Source organism: Typopeltis vanoorti, chromosome 9, assembly GCF_054136105.1.
Source record: "Typopeltis vanoorti isolate ZY-2024b chromosome 9, IOZ_Tvanoo_1.0, whole genome shotgun sequence".
Taxonomy (NCBI): domain Eukaryota; kingdom Metazoa; phylum Arthropoda; class Arachnida; order Uropygi; family Thelyphonidae; genus Typopeltis; species Typopeltis vanoorti.
The window spans coordinates 136497241-136518774 of record NC_143557.1 but is presented as its reverse complement, the minus strand read 5'-3'; the positions used below and the strand labels follow the sequence as shown (position 1 = coordinate 136518774).

The 21534-nt window shown below is 35.5% G+C and overlaps 1 protein-coding gene across 3 annotated transcripts in view; it reads right to left on the bottom strand.

The window, feature by feature from the left end:
* Positions 1-21534, bottom strand: part of Piezo (piezo type mechanosensitive ion channel component) — a 1325935-nt gene that overhangs the window by 933395 nt on the left and 371006 nt on the right. For all 3 annotated transcript variants that reach the window (XM_090398322.1, XM_090398324.1, XM_090398323.1), the window contains one exon: positions 16501-16712. In XM_090398322.1, coding sequence (XP_090254448.1) covers positions 16501-16712 — 212 coding nt within the window. The remainder of the gene's footprint in view (positions 1-16500; positions 16713-21534) is intronic.

The window sequence follows — 21534 nt, the reverse complement described above, 5'->3', positions numbered from 1 at the left end:
ATTTCCTACTCTACTATTTAGATCCCCAACAAGGACCAACTTTTCCTTTTTCATTGTGTCAGTTGCTTTTTCTAAAGCCTCAAAAAATTCCTCCACTTCTACCTTAGTAGAACCTTCTGTGGGACCATAGGCACAAATAAGTCTCATTGTCCAGTTCCCCATTCTCATATTTGCCCACATTACTCTACTTGAGACTGACTGCCATTCAAGAAGATTAGCCTCGTATTTTGTGTTGAATACTATGGCTACTCCTTTTCCTTGATTGTTATTGCCTGAATATAACATTTTGTATTTATTGCTCAGAAAGATCTCACCAGTTTTGGTCTTTTTTGTTTCAGTCACCCCTATTATGTCGATCTGGTACTTATCTAATTCCTCAGCTAGCTCCATTTCTTTGCCATTCAGGCTTCTTACATTGATAGTACCGATCTTTAACTCTGGTGATGTTGAGTTGGGGTTTGTTTTCAGATTTGTTCCAGTAGCTGACTTTTCGCTGTTCGACCTGGTTCCCTGGCGAAAACAACGGGGGCCTTGTTTAACCGGGCGACACCCCAGCCGGCATGAAATTTTGTCATGTTGTACCATCATTTTTTATTTTGGTTTAACCAATAAGAATACAATTTGGTCGGCTAAATCCCAAATTGCCAGCCCATCCTCGTTCGTTCAGTATCAAAGTAGATACCCAACTGGGTGCACCACGAGAAGGTGAGGATTGGACATTAGGTCAGAAGCCCTGGTCGGTTCTCCGCATTCCTTTAAAGGCTACGTGGAGGTCTCCTCTCAGTTATACAGCTTTGACCCTTAAGCACCCCTAGATTGTTTTTATTCACTTCAATTACATTCACGGACTGTTCTGCTCAATGTGCTGCCATTGCCACAAACTGCATCCTTTGCACAGTCTGCTGAATATCAGAATGCAACTAGCCAACTGCACATGTTGATTTATGCTGTCTTTCAGTAATGGGAAGTTATCAGGATGATCCTGATAACCCTGTCTTTGAGAATTTCCCAAAGACAGAAGTTACAGAGAATCAACTCAGGTGAAGGAGGTGGCCATACAGTTAGAAATGCACGGCTGATCACTCTGACGTCCATGAAATGTTCTTAAAGAACCTCCTGTACAGATTGAGGGATGTGTGAGGAGACATCATCCTGCATAAAAATGACTGAATCCATGCAAAGGCACTGCTGTAGCACAACAAAATTGTTTATCATATCACGATTCCTACTGATAGAAACTGGATAGGTCAGAGACCTCACTGGTAAATGCTCAAAAAAGAATGCTCCAATGATAAACAAAACTGTAAACCCACACCAGACAATAACTCTGAGTGAATACAAAGGAATTTGCTGGATTGCATGCAAGTTTAGCCCATACTGGTAATTGTGGGTATTCACAGCTCCATTCAAATGAAAGTGAGCCTCAAAAATATAGTTCTCAAAAATATCCTCTGAATTAATCCTATAGAAACCCTTCAGCAATTTGAATGTTTCAATCATATCTCCCCTTTTCAACCTATCAACCAATTTTTGCAGCTCACAAATCTTCATCCTGTTCTCATAAGATTCATTCCATAGACCTGCTATCATCTTGGTCACTCGCCTCTGGATCCTCTCAACCTCCTCTCCATCAAGAAGAAACCTAGGTGACCAAATCTGGGCACAGTAGTCGAGATAGGGTCTTATCAAAACTTGTTACAGAGGAACAATAACTTGATTGTCTCTGCTCATCAAAGTATTCTTCAGCATCCAAGTGATTTGATGAACTGATTTAGCCACTTTTGCAATGTGCTCCCTAAACTTCAACTCCCTATCCACTCCCAAGTCCCTGGCCTCAATCTCCTGGAGTACAGTTCCACCAATGTGATATACTGCTGCTAATCTTTTCACCCCAAAATGCATAATCTTACATTTTGCCACAATAAATTGATCCATTCTCCTTAGCCCAGACCACCAATCTATCCAAATCATCCTGCAAAATTTTGACAACTTCTGCATTCACTATTGCCCTACCCAACTTTGCATCATCAGTGAACAAATGAACAGGTCCTCTCAGATCCTTCCCTATATCGTTAATGAACAAATAAAACAGCAGTGGTCCAAGAACAGAACCCTGCAGCACACCACTAGTCACAGGCCGTCTTTTGGACTCTACTCCTGAGTAAACTACTCTCTGATATCTCTCCATTAACCACCCTCCTATCCATCTCACCAACCCTATATCCATTCTCATATGTTGTGGTTTATGGATTAGAATTCCGTGTGGTATTCTGTCAAAGGCCTCAGCCAGGTCCAGCAGTATCACTGTGAACCCATTACCCTTATCCAGTTCAGCTATCACTGTGTTATAAAACCTGAGAAAGTTACTGAGGCATGATCTACCCTTCACAAAACCATGCTGTCCCCCATACGGTATCTCATTTTCATCAATCCATTCCTGTATTTTTCCCTTGACTACTTTCTCCAAAAGCTTGACACGACTCCTGATATGCTGATCGGTCGGTAAATTGCAACAATAGTCTTGGATCCTCCTTTATGCAGTGGAACTATTTTCCCCTCTTTCCATCCCTTTGGGACTAAACCAGACCCGCGACTCAGATTAAACAATATGGTCAAGGGCACTGACAATTCTTTAGCAACTCCATGTAAGACCCGTGCTGGTATAACATCCAATCCCACAGATGTATTCACATTAAGGTTCTGTAATAGACCATTCATCTCCACTTCATTCACCACAATTCCCGTATAAACTAATGGTTCCTTCAATGTCACCACCTGGATGATATACTATTGCAAAGTGCTCACTCAGTAATTCCACTATATCGACTGATTCAGTGACCTCCCTACCATTGGCATTCCTTAAAATCATTCTGCCACGTACAATTTTTCTTTTACTTGCAGCATACTAAAAGAACTGTTTGAGATTCTCTTTAGCTTGAATGGCTAATTTCCTTTCATAATCCGCTTTTGCTTTTCTTACCACACTCGTTACCCTTCTGGCCTGAGCTTTATACTGTTTGTATGCCTGCAGGTCACCTTTCTCCTTAAATTCCTTCCACAGTTGTTTCTTTTTTTTGCAACTCAAGCTTAATGGTGTTATTCATCCATTTAACCTCTACTTGATTTACTATTCGGACTCTAGGTATACAGTCAGCCATAACTTCCTGCAAATGATCCTTGACCACTTCTCATGCATTATCGACATCCAGCCCTTGCAGTTTTACATGTCTGGCACAGAACCAAACAATCTCCTAAGCTTGTCAGACTTGCCAGCACGGTAATTCCACACGTAACCTGTCAAGACCAGGTCAACACTTTATGATCACTCTCACCAATAGGTGGCAACATGTCATATTCATTACAGTCAAATTCTCAGATGCTGTTACTAGGTCAAGCACTCTCAAACCCCTAGTATCTTCCATGTAATGGAAGATACTAGGGGTTTGAGTATCTCAGATAGTTATCCCTTAATAACTGAATAAAATCCAGTTCCGTCCTCCCATGTGTCTTCTCCTCCTTCCAATGCTACCATAGTTGAAATCCCTCATAAAAATTACCCTCTTTCCACTCATTTCATCAATTTGTTTATGCATACTATCTCCACCATCTATTCCATCACCTGGTCTATAGCAACACCCAACTATATATTTTGTTCTGCTAGTCTCAATCTCACACCAAATAGTCTCAAATGAGCTCTTTTCACTATCCTGCAATACAACTTCTATTCTCCTTGGCTGCAGTTCATCAGCTATTATCAATAACACTCCTCCCCCCATTTTATTCTCTCTGTCCCTCCTGAACACACTATACCCTACACATTCTATCCCACTAACTATATCATCTTCTGTCAGCCATGTTTCACTAATGGCAATAACCTGTAGCCAGGAAGAGCCAACCAAGGCCAAAAATTCTTCCTTCTTGTTCCTAATACTTCTGGCATTAGTATACATGAAATGCAGAGGTCCATTTGTCCCACTCCTATCTTGATGCGCTATACTAACTATTCCATTCTGATTTCTTGTCCATCGTACTGGCTCAGGCACATTGTATTCTTACACTCAACTGCCTCACTGATGTTTGTATATCCACTTTCCCCCTCCTTAATAGTTCTAATTTCCCTGATTTTGCACATCCACTTTCACTTCATTCAGCAACACTTGTTCCAGTCTTCGCACACCAAATCCATTCAAATGCAAGCCACCCATCTTGTACAAATCCTTTCGCCCATCAAACTCCACACCACACTATCTGCATAAACCTGCGTAAAGTCATTTGCAATTATGGCCCTCCTTCTAAACTCTTCTCTGTCATACCATGGCAACAGACTCATTATCCCAACTCTGTCATTCTTTTCTTTCGCTACCTCTAATAATTCCTCTCTCATATCTAATTTATCTCCTTTCAAATCATTCCCTTCCTGCCATGACTATCATTTCTTTCACCCTCTGCTCTTGAGCTCTAATACTCTCACTTACATCCTTAATTTTCACACCTGGTAAGTATGATTGAGTCAAACTTTCTTCTATCACCTCTCTTACTAACAAGTCACTATACAACATTCTTTCCTTAATTTCTGAAACACTCCCAATCATACGCTTGTTTTTCCTTTCATACATTTGCTTATTTCCATTAGCCGAGGTGCTCGGGAAAGAGTTTTGCAGTCACTCCAACTGCCGCTTCGCCCTATATATTACTCCGCATAACCGTGCGATCTCACTCATTACAACTAATTCCTCATTTTGTTCATCATTCAAACCATTTTCTCTCTCTTTCATCACCACTCTCATTGCTATCGTGTACAACATCGCAATTTCCTATCAAACCACTATTTTCTCTCACATTCTGGCTTCCTTCTACAACAACAATCTCACGACCTGACACACAATTCCTTTAGATCTGTTGAATAAACTGCTGCTCTAACAGTTTCACCTTTTATGAGGTACACCTTTATGAGCAACACTTTCATATTTCACAATGGGAACAAACAGAAGGACTTGCCATGGGTTCCTCTCATGGCCAGGCCCCAGTAAATCTCTTTAGGGAGAATTTCAAGAAGAATGTGTCGAAAATTATTACAACAAAAAACAAACTTGTTTATGTTACATGGATGGCATTTTCATTGTTTGGCCAGGAGCAATGGATGACTTAACTCAATTTAAAGATTATCTGAACAGCTTGAACTCAAACATAAAATTCTCTCTTGAACTGAAACATTATAAAAAATTACCATTCCTTAACATTCTTCTCAAAATAAACGAAGAAAAAAAGATTGATCTTTTCAGTATATAGAAAACCTAACACAAATGAAAGATTTTTACATGCTTACAAACCTTATGAGATAAAGCCTATAATACTTCCAGTATGCCAAAAAAAAAAAAAGGAGTGAAGAACAGCACTACCTGTGACATATTCTTGCTCCTCTCAATGGGTGCAAATCAAAGATAATCAACAAAAATCTTAATATGCCTCCAACAGCTCCTTTACATAAAGATTTCAAAAATGCAATCAGGTTATCTTAAATCAAGAATGTTACAATATTGTTTCACAATTATAACATTAAAGTGGTGTTTTTACCAATGTTTAAGATCTGAGGTTCTTGCATCCAACGAAACCTCCACATCATTCCCCCATGAAAAAACAGGAATTTACATAATTCATTGCTCTTGTGGAATTTGCTATGTAGGCCAGATAGGAAGGTCTAGTGAAATTTGCATGTCTGAACACACAAAAATGTTTAAAAAAAGGAAGATAACATAAATCAGGATTAGCCTTCCATACAACAAACACAGGCCACCACATAGTTTGGCAAGAAACAAACCATATATAGAAACCATAAAGAAAGCCACATATATTGATCATAATTATTTTATAATAAAGTTTAAAGAAGTTCCAGATTGCAAATGTTCCAGATCCCCATGCGATGTAATAAAAATCAAGGCTTAATCCTACACCAAGTTTGGTCTGCTTTCATCAAAAATCTAACAACTGGGGATCTGAGATGTGACACACATCATGCCACAAAACGTGGCACCAATCATAAGCATTGTTCCAACGTATACACAGTAATTAACGTAATGTCCCCCACCTCTCTGGTCACTTGTTTATATGTACTAATTGTTTCTAGTATTTTTATATAAATTTTTAGTATGCATGATAATGTAAGTGTGACATCTTACATTGGGTTATAATGTTTATTTTATTAAAGCTATTATATGTTTAGAAACATTTTAGAATTTAGGAAATTATCTGATTAAACAAAAGTGTTCAAGATGTCTGGAGTAATTACTTTAAAAGACTGCTAAAAGAATACATTAACAGTGTGGTTGTAGAAAACATTCAAGAGGAATGCAATGAGGAATATATATAATTACTTGAGGTACAAAAACCCAACAAAAACCTGAAAGGTAGCTGAATAGATGACTGAACAGAAATGCTCAAATATGGAGGGATAAAAGTTTTATAGTTGCTACACTGCCTAACTCAGATGACCTGGCCACATGGTTGAATTCCAAATGATTGGAGAAGAGTTCTCATAGTACTTAGAGTTTGGTCCAAATAGTGGTTGTCAGAATCAGATTTTTATTTTATAAAAAAAATACTTGAGAAACCATGGTAATATGATGGAGATCTGTGTCTAAGTTTTGTGCATCTGAAAAAGACATATGGCAAGATGCCATATGTCTTTTTCAGATGCAAAAGATGCAGTTTCTCAAGTATTTTATAAAAAAAATACTTGAGAAACCATGGTAATATGATGGGGATCTGTGTCTAAGTTTTGTGCATCTGAAAAAGACATATGGCAAGATGCCAAGAGAAAAGCTATGTGAAAACACTAGAATTATTGCTGTAAATGGGACATTATACTGAGTAATGTATAACCTATATTGGTATTTTAAATCTGCAGGGATATACAGGAGTTGAAGGAGGTACAAGAAGATGGTTTGATATAAAATTAAGAGTGAGACAACGATGCACACGATTTGCACTGTTTTTCATCATCTATATAGATCATTATAAGATAAGTGACATTAAACCTGATAACAAAATTGGAGATGCTAAGCTCAGTTCTTTACTTTATACAAATGATATTATACTCCTAAATAAATCCAGTACAAGCCTGCAGGATTTCCTAACTAAAATGAATAACTTCTGTAATAAATTTGGTATGATATTCATTATAACTAATTAATAACAGAAACACAAACTTAATTCTTTTTATTTGCAGAATTTTCAGTTATGTTTCATAGCTATTATCAATGCAATTATAGGAAAACAATGATGATGACAACAACAACAAAAAAACAAAAAAAAAAAAAGAGAACATCAATTCAATTGAAAGCACATGATATATATGCATTTTTGGCTGCAGGAGAATGGCTCCATCTACATTAACAGATATTCAAAAATAAATTATGATAAATTTTTTTTTATTATTATTATTCAGGCCTCCATGGAGTCAAAAGACTCATTGTGGGAGGTCCTTTTTAAGAAACACAAGTCTATCAAGGCTCATCGAGGGAGGACCCCCTCATAGGAAACACAAAGTCCATCATACTACTCCTTACATGCATTGACCGCTCTCGCTCTCATCACTCTATCAGGCAATGCATTCCATGGTTCAACCACCCTCCATGCAAAGAAACCACTCCTCACCCTCTTTCTCATAGTTTCCTTTCGTAACTTCCAGGGATGGCCCCTTGTCATGACTCCTTCCCGCTGTTCAACTAAGCGAAAGAACTCCCCAGTGTCAACCCTGTAACCACCTCTCAACAGTTTAAAAGTCTCAATCATATCACCTCTCCTCCTCCGATCCACCAAAAACTCTGCAGTCCACACTCCCTCAGCTGATCCTCATAACTAACATTGTACAGTCCTGACACCATCTTTGTACCCTTTCCACAGTTAATTTATCCCCTTCAAATCCTGGGGACCGGATCTGAGAACAGTAGTCTAAGTGTGGTCTGATCAGAGTTTTAGACAACAGAATGATAACCCTTTTATCTCTGCAGGTCAGTGTCCTCATTATTGCAGCAATCCTCTGTGTTACCTTCACTACCTTTGTAATCTTCTTCTTATTGTGCTATCTTCTATCGAAGGTCAGCGACCATCTTGGCGAACAAACTGCACTCTTGTGCTAATCTGAGCAGTTGTGCACTGCTCTTTCCTGTCCACGTCTTGATGTTGCCAAACCATGATATTCTTTTTCTTCCTCTAGTTCCTTTGCCACCAATTCTTCCTATCAAAATAGTTTGCAGAAGTTGGTATTTGCTGTTTCTCATGGTGTGGCCAAGATATGTTTTTCGTTTCTTGATTATTTGTACAAGATGTTTAGCTTTGCCAATGGATTTTAAGACATCTTCGTTGGTAATTTTTTCTGTCCATGATATCTTTAGCATTCTTCTGTATAGCCACATCTCAAAGGCTTTGATTTTCTTGATGGTTGTCGCCTTCAATGTCCATGTTTCAACTCCATAGAGCAGAATAGGCCACACGTAGCATTTCAGCATTCGGCATCTGACTTCCATGTTTAGGTCTTTATTGCAGAATAGTGTTCTCATTTTCATGAAGGACTGCCGTGCAACTTCAATCCTTGTCTTTATATCTATTTCTGGATCCTACCATTCATTAAACCAGCAACCAAGATATTTATATCTTGACACTTGATCAATATTTTTCCCATTGAGTGTCAGTTTCATTGATGAGGCTGGATGTTTGCTGATGATCATGTATTTTGTCTTGTTGATGTTTATATTTATTCCCATTCTTTGGCTTTCTATATATACTCTGTCAATGAGTTTTTGGAGATCCATAATATTATCTGCAATTAGCATGGTGTCATCTGCATATCGAAGGTTGTTAACAATCTTTCCATTTATTGTGATTCCCTCTGAACATTCTTCCAATGCTTGTTTAAAGATTGCCTCTGCATATATGTTGAACAGGAGTAGTGAGAGCACACATGCTTGTCTCACTCCTCTTTTGATGTTAATATCACTGGTGGTAATGTTGTCTAATTGAACGGTAGCTGACTGATTCCAATACAGATTTGTTATTAGTCTTATGTCTTGTTCGTCTAGACTTATTTGTTGAAGGACTTCTATTAAGTTAGTGTGTCTGACTTTGTCGAATGCTTTTTCAAAATCTATGAAACACATAAAGACAGATTTCTGTTTTTCTATGCATTTTTGTATCAATATTTGGGTACAGAAAAGGGCCTCTCTAGTACCAAAACCATTCCGAAAGCCGAATTGTGTTTCACTTAGAGTTTCTTCAATTTTTCTATAAATATGATTCTGAATTACTTTCAAAAATATTTTTAATGTTTGGCTCATTAGACTAATAAGTCGGAAGTCACCACAGGAATTCGCTTTGGGTTTCTTTGGGACAGTGATAAATGTAGATTTGAGCCAATCTGATGGAAATTCATCACTTTCATATATTTTATTAAATAGTTTTTCAAGAAGTTTGATGTTATCTGGTTCTATTAATTTTAAAAATTCTGTTTGCACACCATCTGGTCCACTGGCTTTTCCTGTTTTACTTGTTCGTATAGCATTCTCTATTTCACATTTCATGATTGCTGGTCCTTGAATGTTATCTTTTATATTTATAGGCTTCTGTCTAGTATCATTGAAAAGTTCTGTTACATGTTTTATCCAAATCTGTGCTTTATTCTCTTCTTCTAGAACTATTTTACCATTTTCGTCTCTTAGAGACACTATTTGCTTTTTCCTGTTTTCCAGAAATTTCGTTGATTTTCTTATACAGATTGAAATTATCATGTTTCTTCTGAAGCAGTTCAATTTCAGTACATAAATTTTTCATCCAATTTTCCTTGGCTTCTTTTATTTTTTTCTTGATGATGTTATGTGTTTCTGTATACCTGGCAAGGTCTTTGTTTTTGTACATTCTTCTTGTATCAATAAGAGAAAGAATCTCATCTGTCATCCATTCCTGTTGTTTTATATTATTCACATAACCTACTTCTTCAATACTTGTTGTTACGGTGGCATTCTTTAAGCTATTCCAAAGAGATTCCACACTTTTATTTTCTTCTATGTTAATCTGTTGTAATCGCAGGTTAAGCTGTGTCTTGGCACTTTTATTTATGTTCGGGTCTTTCAGTTTTTCTACATCAATTTTCTCTTTCTTCTTTTGTGATTTTTTAGCTGATTTTAATCTAAGACGTACTTCTGCAACTATGGGATTGTGGTCTGATGAGATATCTGCTCCAGGATAAGTCTTTGAACTCTTTATACTACTGTGGAATCGTTTATTTATCAGTATATAATCAATTTGATTTCTGACAATGTTATGTTGGTTATCTTGAGGCGATTTCCAAGTGTACAGTCTTCTGGGTGGAAGTTTAAACCAGGTAAACACATGAAGGAAATCAGTGCTGCTTGGTCTCTATCTAGCAGAGGCAATGACTCAATATATTTCGAAGGTCAGGAAATAAAATAAGGTAGGAATAAAATGGATGACTAAAGAGGTGAAGCATGAAATTTGAAAGAAAAGGCATTGCAGAGGCAGCACAAGATGAATGGAGATAATCAGTTACATGAGTACAAAGAGCAAGCAAGGAAGGTGATACACTTATTAAGGGTAGCAAAAGTGAGTATGAGCAGCAGCAGTTAGCAAATGACACCAAAACAAATCCTGCGGAGTTTTTTTGATATCTAGTCAGTAGAAGGAAGAATGATTATGGGAGAATGATGTTGGTCACTGATAATGGAGAATGATAAACACTGAGGAAAATATAGTAAAGGCATTTAATGAACAATTCATTAAAGTAATCCATCCCTTTGATTGTAACCTAATGCAGAACTTGAGAGCATCAATGATGGTGAGTGAAGAGGTATATGAGGAACTGAGTAAACCTGATGTCAACAAAGCCATAGTACTCGATGGTATATAAATGCATGTCTTGAGGGAATGTTCCAGGAAGTTAACAACAGCTTTGATGTACATTTTTAACATGAATCTTAGATTAGCCCCAATTTCTTAGGAGTAGAAAGATGGCAAAATCGTTCCACTTCATAAAGGAGGTGGTAAGACAAGGCTTCAAATTATAGACCAATCTGCTTGTCTGGGGTTGTGTCCAAGGTACTGGAGAAGGTACTGAAGACAAGCATTCAGAACTGGGCAGATAGCAGTAGAATTTTCTTTAATGGACAGCATGGGTTTGCTAAAAAGAAGATAGTGTTTTAGCATTCCACTTACTTATGAGCAGTAGTTAGCAAATGACACTAAAACAAATCCTGGGGAGATTTTTTTCGATATATGGCCAGAAGAAGGAAGAATGATTACGGGAGGATGATGTTGGTCAGTGATAATGAAGAATGACAAGGTCACGAATACATTAGACAAGGGGGATGCATGTACAGTAATATTGTAAAAATAATCATATTAAAAATTCTGAATATTTTTACGTATTAATTATGCTTGTTAGTTTTTGTTTTCATACACGCAGTGTCTGCACTTGTGATGTGCTCGTTATGAAAATGTTATATTAGAAGTAACATGTAAAGAAGTAAAAATATTGAAGTACTTACTAAACTGATTATTTGTGTTACTTATAAGAAAGTTTGTTGTATTTTAAAATGTTGAATTTTGTGTTTGTGAAAGACTTTCTTTAGCGCTGATGGATACAGCGAGTCATCCATTTTATTGCAGTACATAGTTTCTGACTTTTGTGAAGTGCGCATGCTCCCGGAGAGAACTTGATGTGTGATTGACAGCTGACAAGGAAAGCGTTGCGTATCCAAGTTACAGTTGTAAACAAGAGAGCGTCCGGAAGTTTTTTAGAACACTGGCCGAGATATATTCAAGTTGGAAGGAACTTGATTTTTTGTGTGCGGCAGTCAAAGGAAGTTTTATAATGTATTTCGAAAAGGGAATAGTGAAAATAATAGGTTTCAAGCAGGAATAAGAAATAAATAAAAAGGAAGTCTTGAAACTATAAGTTTTTTTATAAACTGGCCGAGGAATATTCAAGTTGGAAGGAACTTGATTTTTTTTGTGTGCGGCAGTCAAAAGAATTTTCATAATGTATTCCAAAAAGGGAATAGTGAAAATAATAGGTTTCAAGCAGGAACAAGTAAAGAATAAAAAGGAAATCTTGAAACTTTAAGTTTCATAAATTGGCTGGTAAATATTCAAGTTAGAAGAAACTTGATATTTGTTTTTGTGTGTGGCAGTCAGAAGATATTTTATAGTGTATTCCGAAAAGGGAATAGTGGAAATATTAGGTTTCAAGGAGAAATAAGTAATGAATAAAAGGAAATCTTGAAACTGTAAGTTTTTATGGTGAAATAAGTTAAGACTGTCAATTTAGTATTGTGAATGAAAGGAGAACTTGTTGCTTACCTTCTAAAGTGAATGTTTTTCTTAGAGAAAATATTGATAAGGAAAATCTATAAGTATTAAGGATGCCTGAAAGTGAAAGTTTAGAAAATATATTGATTAAGAAGAATTTTAGGTATTAAAGGTGCCTGATCTGATGAGTATTACTACTAAAAGGAAAACAGGATATAGTCAAGAAGACTTTATGTGTGTTATATTGATTGATGAAAAGGATCCTGAAAATGAAGTACAGAGCCTTGTAACTTCTGGAAAAGAGCCTTAACAGAAAGAGAAAAAGACTGTGAACATTTTTTTGTGATTGTGAAAGAAAAAGTGTTTAGTCTTAAGATTAAGTTTATATTTTTAAATAAGGCCTTGGATCCATATAATCTGTAATTATAGTTATGTGTTATTACTAGAAGTGTATATATATTGTTTTAGTTTTATTAAATGTGTTTATTTTGTACTTGGTATTGAATCAATGATTAGTTGGATTCTGAAAGAGTGAGTTAAAGTCATTGCACCAATTGGAGTGAACTCTTTGTGCAAATATAATAACATATAGGGACGCTCAGAGTCAAAAATAAAAATAATTGTTAGTAAAAGAAATTTATATAATATTTCATCTCATAAGTATATAGAGAGAATAATAATACACGTAAAGAGGGAAGTATATATAAAAATACATATATAAATAACAATGGCGCAGCCTACAGAGTAATTGATTATGATAACTAACAATATATTTAGATTTTGCAAAAGCTTTGCAAAATCTAAATTTTTCATGTGAAAAAGATGAAAGTTGGATAATAAATTATTGCATTGGATTGGCTGTCTGATAGGCATCAGTAGTGTATGGGGGGGAGTGATATTCCAGAAGAGGAAAGTCACTAATGGTGTGCCCCAGGGATCTGTTTTGGGACCAGTGTTGTGTAATTTCTATGTAAATGACATTGCAAATGGCTTAAATAATGATATACAGTTGTTTGCAGATGATGCAAAGTTGGGAAGAGTTATGAGAAGTAGAGCAGATGTAGTTTTGCAAGAGAACCTAAATAGACTGTCTGAATGTACAAGTGTGTGAAGATGCCAGTTGAATGTTGCAAAGTTTACAGTTTAAAAATTTGGGAAGCAAAGATGGGATGCAGAGTATACAATTGATGCGGATATTTTAGAGGTCGATAACAAACCCCACAAAAATCCTTCTACTTATCTTGGCAGAAACTCAAATCTCGGTGCTCTCATGTTCCACTCATCTCAGGTTTCAAACTACACACTCTGATCCTTTCAACTCAAGGGTGGCATCTGTGTATATATTTCACTTGGACACCAGAGAGCACCCAACCTAGAATAACCGATATTAACCTTCTATGGATGAAAATCTTTCTAGTTCAGTTAGTCAAATTCATCATCTGCTGCTTCTATCAGTTGCCATTGTACTCTAATCGCTGTCATTTATCTAAGCCTTGGCTCTACAAAAAAAGTGTGCCAAAGCAAGCAAAGTAGCAACCGGTTTTCATCAAGGAACTCCATCTTTCTTTACTGGTTATACCAAAGTCCAACACAGCAGGAAGAAACTATCAACACATCCCAAACGGATTTAAAATGAACAAAAGAATCACAGCAGGGAAAACATAATCATGCCCAAATGGCAGTCAAGCCTTCTTATCTCTAATCAAGCAGGTGAAATGTGGTGAAAAACTATAGTAATTAAATAAAATTTCATGTAAGTTAGGAACTGTACGTCTGTGTGTGCCCGAGGTTAAGGATTTTTCTTCAAAGGTCTCCATAGAGCAGCTTGCTAAGGGGAGAGAAAAATGGAGACCCCATGACTGTACTCTTCTATTTGTTTATAGAATTTTCACTGGCAAATGAAATAGCCAGAATTCATAGCGAACGTAACAAGGTGAGATATTAGGAGGAAATTGTGCTTGGATAAGGTCTAAAGTATCCTTAAGAGGAACATTGGTGAATAGAGAAGAGACTTCAAAATTTACTATTATGTTGGAATGTGAAGTTTCCTATACTGGCCTTAAAATGGACAGTTTTAACATGTGAAGAGGTGTTGCCAATATATTGGGTGAGCACTTCAACAACTGATTCAATGCTTGGTTAGTCTGTTAAGTAGCTAGTCTGAATAAGCTGAATAAGCTAGTAGTTAGTCTGAATCAATGCAATTGAGTGCAATTATATGTAATCATATTGTTTAACAATTATTGTGGTATTCCTTTTATCCCCTTGAGAGGAAAAGGATGCCTAGTTTGTGATTTTTTTTTAAGAGGCTGAGCAATCTATTATGAAGTGAGTGATGTGTTTATGTTAGGAAAGGCTAGAAAGAGAGAGAGAATCTAATCCTGTTGGGTTATTCGTGTATCACTGATGGTATAAAGAAGGTCAGCTGCCATCTTTCTATTTTACGTTCCCCTTCCCCACATTTGACATCCATAGATGCTGTATGGTCACTCCCGTACCTTACCAGGTTTTGAGAGTGAAGTCTTCTGCTAGAATTAGTGGTAGGATCACAGATTCCCTTTCCACACACAGTTTGCAGGACAATCGCAAACATCTGTACACATGGTGGAATTCAAACCCACAGCCTCTTGGCTGGAGAGTAGACACGCTAACCACTTGGCCAACCAGGCCAGCTATTTTTCATGAAAGAAGGCAAAACTGAAAGTGATAAAGCTATCTTCACTCAGCTGAAGAATATTATGATCAGCATTCAAGATTCAACACATTAGTTGTTGAAGATCTTCTTTGAAACTTAAGATGACTGTGTATGCAAGGCTTGTCAACAGGAGGAATGGAGTGTATTAATACCAGCAAAACTGCAGATCAGATTATTGATCAATAAGAGAGAGATGGTGATTTACATATAGAAGAAAGAGGACAGGTGGCAGAACAGCCTCAAGGCACTTCTACACTGGTAGAGAAGTTCAAAGAGAGGATGCAATATGCAATAAATGATGAAAGTTGGCTACAGTGAGTGGAAGTCAGACCAAAGGGTAGCAATTCTGGGCAGGGCTTTAATGCCAGAGACAAGATCTCTGATGGATCTTAGTGACAGAATCCATGCTAAAAGTCATAGGTTAAGTGGTGGGGGTCCTCAGGATGTGAAATTTAGTGTTGGTAACCTCATCCATTATTCTGGAGGGGAAAAGATAACAGTAATGGGTTGGTACATTGGCAGCAAACATTTATCTCCAGTTTTTGAAATAATTGGATGTAAGAATAAGTGCTAACCGAGTATAAAAGAGTACAGAGATATTATCAGGCAGTGTTTCAGGAACACATTTCTTAAGTGTAATGGAGGGTTCAGGACTAGAACCTTTCTGGGTTGTTCAAGATTCTTATGTCTTTCTGACAGAACGGTACAGGAGGCATATGATACACTGATTTGCCTTGGTCCTCTATCCCTATGCAGGAGAATGGCAAGAGATCAACTTCCTTTAGGTGAGTGATTTAATAGTGTTGCTATCAGGATGTATATACTGGACTGGATGCAACTCATTGAAGCTACTTCTCATGCAGCTCATTCAATATAAAAATCTTTCCATTGCCTAATATATATAAAAATTATGTGCAGAATTTGTGTCATATTCCTCTAGGAAATGAAGACTGTACTGTGAATTCCTATTGACATTTAAGCATATATAATCGCACAATAGCAGCAAAAATTATATAACATTGAGTTATATAATTTTTATAAAAATTATAAAAAATAAAAAATAATTTTTCACTTTGTATTCAAAATTTAATGCAAGGTTAATAACAAAAATGATTCAGACAAAGACTTTAAAATGCAATACCTAACAGTGTATCGTGGTTGGTGGTGGTGGTAGTAACACAAAAGCAAATTCGCTAACAACTGGCATGACTGGTAACAAACATGTCATCAAGGTTGATATAAAGAAATGCAATCACTCAGTAAAACTACAACCAAAAGAGCACAACCTCATCACAGATGCTAAAAATCAATCTGACCAGAAATCACTTTAGTTTTCTGTCAATTTCAAGAAATACTTTTTATGTTTTTTTATGAATTATAGTATGGTATAATTAAAAAAAATAAAATAACAGTTATGCAATAATTAAAATGTACATGAAAACTTTTCGTAAACAAAAATAACCATACTTCAAGAAATGCAAACTAACCTGAAACATTAGAATGAAGAAAAGAAAGAAGAGCATGTAAACAATGCGATACACAACTACTTCTTGTCCACCTAGAGAAATTACCATAAGCATACATGCAACTACCCAAATCCAGTATTTGGTCAATAAGCTATTAATTTTCTCTGCAGCCCACCGCACATAAGGATTCGGTGCTGTACCTGATGTTGCTAAACTAAACTGACGAGAAAGATCTAAAAATGGAAAGAAATATTTTTTATGTAAGAAACAGTTTGTATGCAATTAACCATCATTAATAACAATAAGCTAAATAATTTGCTTATTGATACTGTTAAAATGTGTGCATATTTGAACTATAGTTCTCACAATGACGATATCTTAACAATACATCAACAATGTAGAAATACCCATATATTTTACTCTCCAAGCACAGCATTAATTTATAAACTAACTTCATATTCTGCCTTGTTTTAACTGCATGTTTGAAACACACAAGTGATTTATGTTTATTTTAAGTGTGAAATACCTGTTTCATATCTTCAATAAATCTATTTATATTTACTGTTTTTATGTGTTCTCAAAATTTGTTTAACATGCTACATATAGGCATTAGTGCAGTTTACTAAACAGCTGAATGATACCAAATCAATTTAAAAGCAGATCATCCATCTGCTTTTAAATAGTGAATGGTTTGAAATATTTTAAGAAGTTACAATTATAAATCTCATTATAAATCTGAATCCACAAAAAATATATGTAAAACTAAATGATATGTTATGCCAGGTGAGATGTTAGCTGGTTAAACAAGGCTGCTGTTTTTGTCAGGGAACCAAGATGAACAATGAAAAGTCAGCCTATTGCAAGAATAAAATCAGAATTGAGCCAGGCAGCATTCACATCAAAAGTATCACTAGAAAACAAATGGAACTCACAAGCGAATTAGAGCAGTATCAAAATGTCATAAGTAGTGCTACTGAAATGAAGAACATATTAAACTTTTAAAATGGCATGTAATTTTAGGATAAGTGATATGGACAAATTGCAAAATGGGAAATTAGATAATCAGATCAATCTACTACCTATGGTTCCAGATGAGGTTCTATAAAACAAGTGGAGGAGTTTGTAGAGTAATCAAATGATAACAATAAAAAGGAAATGCTAGTTCTTGTTGGAGATTTAAACAGAGTAGGAAATAAATAACACATATAGAAAAATATTTTGGGAAAATTAGTCTCAGACAAATACTACATAATACATCCACATAACTGAAACAAAGATAAAAAAAACAAGGTAGGATTTACCTAAATAACAACTACTACAACATGTTAAATTCAGGCAATACTGACTGTGAGTTTAAATTCTGCCATGAGCATGAACAGCTGTGATTGTCTTTATGGTTAAGGTGAATTTCAATGTGAGATCATCTCCCCACTTATTGGAGGATTGAAGTAGCTTGAGAAAGTTCCATGTTGGAAGTTTATTTTGCACTTGGTTAGACTTTACCTCAGTCCTGAAGATATTTTCAGGCACAAACTTTGTTTGCTCACACTTAGATAAAGGATTAAACTAAATTTATTAGAGAAAGTTCAATGTTTGGTCTCTAGAGCAAAATTTAGTAAAATTTTGTTCTAGAGACCAAACATTGAACTTTGGTCTCTAGAGTAAAAATAAATTAAAAATACAAAAAAATTAAAATTGTAGAAATAGAAAGGAAAAAATAGGTTCGCAAATAATCTTGCGTGAGTGGGCGCAACATAAAAATGCAATTTTAAGCAGAATGATGTGAGCACATCATAATGGAGAAGTGGATAATGCGACTTATTTGTGCCTATGAGTCTGCTGAAGATTCTACTAATGAGGTACAGGATTTTTTATTTTTTATTTTATTTTTTTTTTTTTTGAGACATTAGAGAAGGCAACTCAAAGAATATGCTAGTCCCTGTGGGAGATCTACACAGAAGAATAAGAAATAAATACCAAACATAAAGAACCATTTTGGGAAAATTTAAAGAAAAGAGCACAGCTAATAAAAAACTACAAAAAAAAAAGACTATAGTAAAAGATATCAAAGATGATAATGGTAATGTCAACTAAAGTAAAGATATACCAGATGTATGGAGTATTTACTTTAATCATCATCAATTTCCTGATATGTACCTTTCAAGAGGTATTCAAGACTACTACGACAGCAATACATGACTAAGAATATCCTGTCAATAATTTTCCTCCAAATTAGTCTATTATTTGTCAGAACTCCAATAATGTCATAGCTAACATTTCATTCTTCTAAGGCAGTCCTGAAAGAAAATCAATCCACCAAGACTGGGGTCTTCTTCTGGGTCTTTTACTTGCCATCTTAGCATCAAAAACCTGTTCTGCTAACCTTTCCTCACTCATTCTATTTAAGTAGCCATACCAACTTAGATTAGTCCTGTTCACACACAGAAAAATAGACTACTAAAACTAGGCTGCAAGACATTCCTGACTGCTAACAATGCCAAGTTCCTTCCTAATGTCTTCATTTTTAATATGATTCTGCTATTGATGTCATTTGTTCACTCCTCTAATTTTTTCTAAGAAATCTGAGATATCTAATCTTTGATCAAGTGCTTTATTTCTAACATAATTCTCCAATCCATAGCTTAAAACAAGTTTAGTGTTTTGACTAATTTCTCTCTTATTCCAAATAAATTTATTCAACTGGCTCCTCAACATATTAGCTTTGCTTAATATGTTGTCTATTTCCATATTTAACTTGCTGTCTTCACTAAAAACTGTACATAAATAACTGAAATATTTTACTTCTTCTATATGCTCTCCATTCAGAATACAGTTGAAGATGTTCCTAACTGTTTCAATAGTTTTGGTCTTCTTATTGCTTATTTTCATACAAAATTTGTTACAATTATTATTAAATTTATTTAAAGAATCCTGGAAACTTGCATTGGATGTTTTCAGAAAACCTCAATAAAGGTCAAAACTAAAACCTGTTCTAAAAATAAAAGTCTGGAAAGTAAAGTCTGGGTATAATGCATAGCATTATACATGTCTGTAAGGATATATGCTTTGCATTATGGGATACTAAGGCAAGTGATGTGAAGTCATTAGCTTCTATATAAGAGTTGCCACAATCCTGAAAATACTTCAGGGGCAAACAGTTTGCTTACGCTTAGATAAAGGATTAAACCAATTATATAATTTCTTGGTATCTTTAATTTATAATGAGATACTAAGATTGAAGTAATGCAAAATTTATATATTTCTTATATACAAGCAGTCAAAGGGTATCAAACCTTATTTCTAAAATACTCGAGCTTAGAGATAGATGCTGAAAGTTCTTTCACTTGGTATTAGTATAAATTAAAGATGCCAGGAAATTATATTCTTGGTTTCAGCCTTTATCAAGTGTAAACAAACAAAGTTTGCACTTGAAGTAACTTCACAACTGAGCTACTTGTAGCCCAGTTGTGAAGTTGATATATAAGTTGAAATCATTAGCTCCTATGTAAGTTGATACTTATATAGGAGCTAATGATTTAACATACTCAGGCAACTGATGTGAAATCATTAGCCCTATATACAAGTAGCCCAGTCATGAAGTTTACACTTGGATAAAGGATGAAACAAAAGAATATAATTTATTAGTATCTTCAATTTATAGTATAACCAAGTGAAAAAACTTTCAATGTTCCATTTACCCCATATAATTGCAGTGTTGTGAAAAGTTTTTCTCTGGACACCTTGTCATATGCCTCTTTCAGATCTAAAAAATTTAAATAAAGATCCTTGTCATATTCACATTATTTCTCAAGTATTTGTCGTAAAGTGAAAATCTGATTCTGACAAAACTATTTGGTACGAATCCAGCTTGTTCCATTCCAGGTTTCTCTTCCACCATGTTTCTCAGCCTCTTTTCAAGTTGTTATTGTTAGCCAAAATGTCCCACTGCAGGGGAAAGCCTGTTCTCCCAATGTCGCCCACTCTCTCTCTCTCTCCTATCCTGGGTAACTCTTGTCCATGACACTAAGTTGTTTTTCAATGTAATCTTTCCATTTTTTTCTGTCTTCCAGGTTTTCTGACTCTTTCTCTCCACTTTGTTGCTCTCTTTGAGCATCTATCATCTTGATATCTTGCTAAGTGGCCTGCCTAATCCCATTTTAACTGCCTAGCTCTCCAAATGATGTTATTTAGAGAACTCTTTGTTCTTTATTCTATCTAATCTGGATACCATGAGTAAACTCCTCTCCATAGCTCTTTGGCTTTTATTGTCTGTGTAGTGGTTAGTGGCCAAGTCTTGGAACCATAAGTTAAAGTTGGTAGGACAATCATTCTAATAACTTTATTTTTAGAAAAATGGGGAGGTCCCCTTTCATTCAATGCTTCATTCCCCAGTAGCTCCTCCAAGCAATGTCAATTCTGCACTGGATTTCAAGGTCAAAGTGATTTGACATGGAGATCATTTGAGCCCAAGTACAGGAATACCTCGATTAACGCGGTTATTGTTGCCACGAAAAATACCACAATAATCGAATCTGCGATAATCGGGATAAATAATGCATGTAAAATGGGTGATCATTGCCAAGGATATCTCAAATCTATTAATTAAATTTTATATAAGAAGTAAAAAAAAATGTGTTAAACATGTTAAGTAAAAAATGAAGGTTTATTTAGAAAAACAAGATTATTCTTTAATCTTTATTTATATATAAGGAGTTCATACAATTATTCTTTCTTGGATAAAAATTGGTGTAGAGTTGTCTGGTGGAATTTTTTCTTTCTTTTTTCTTTGTATAAAACTCAGTAGCAACGGATGGAATTTTCAATTTCCTGACAAACTTTCACTGATCGCTCGAGATTAGGATTGCCATTCAAGATTTTTTCTTTAAAATTTTCAGCAATTCTAAACATTTCGTCCATTTCTTTGAGGGTAAATTCCTTCAGTGCCACGTCAATTTGTTCGTCATTATCATTGATTTGAGCATAGTAAGCACGTTCTCACTTGAGGTTAATCAGGTCTTCATCATCCAGCTCCTTATCATCACCTTTTTCAATTTC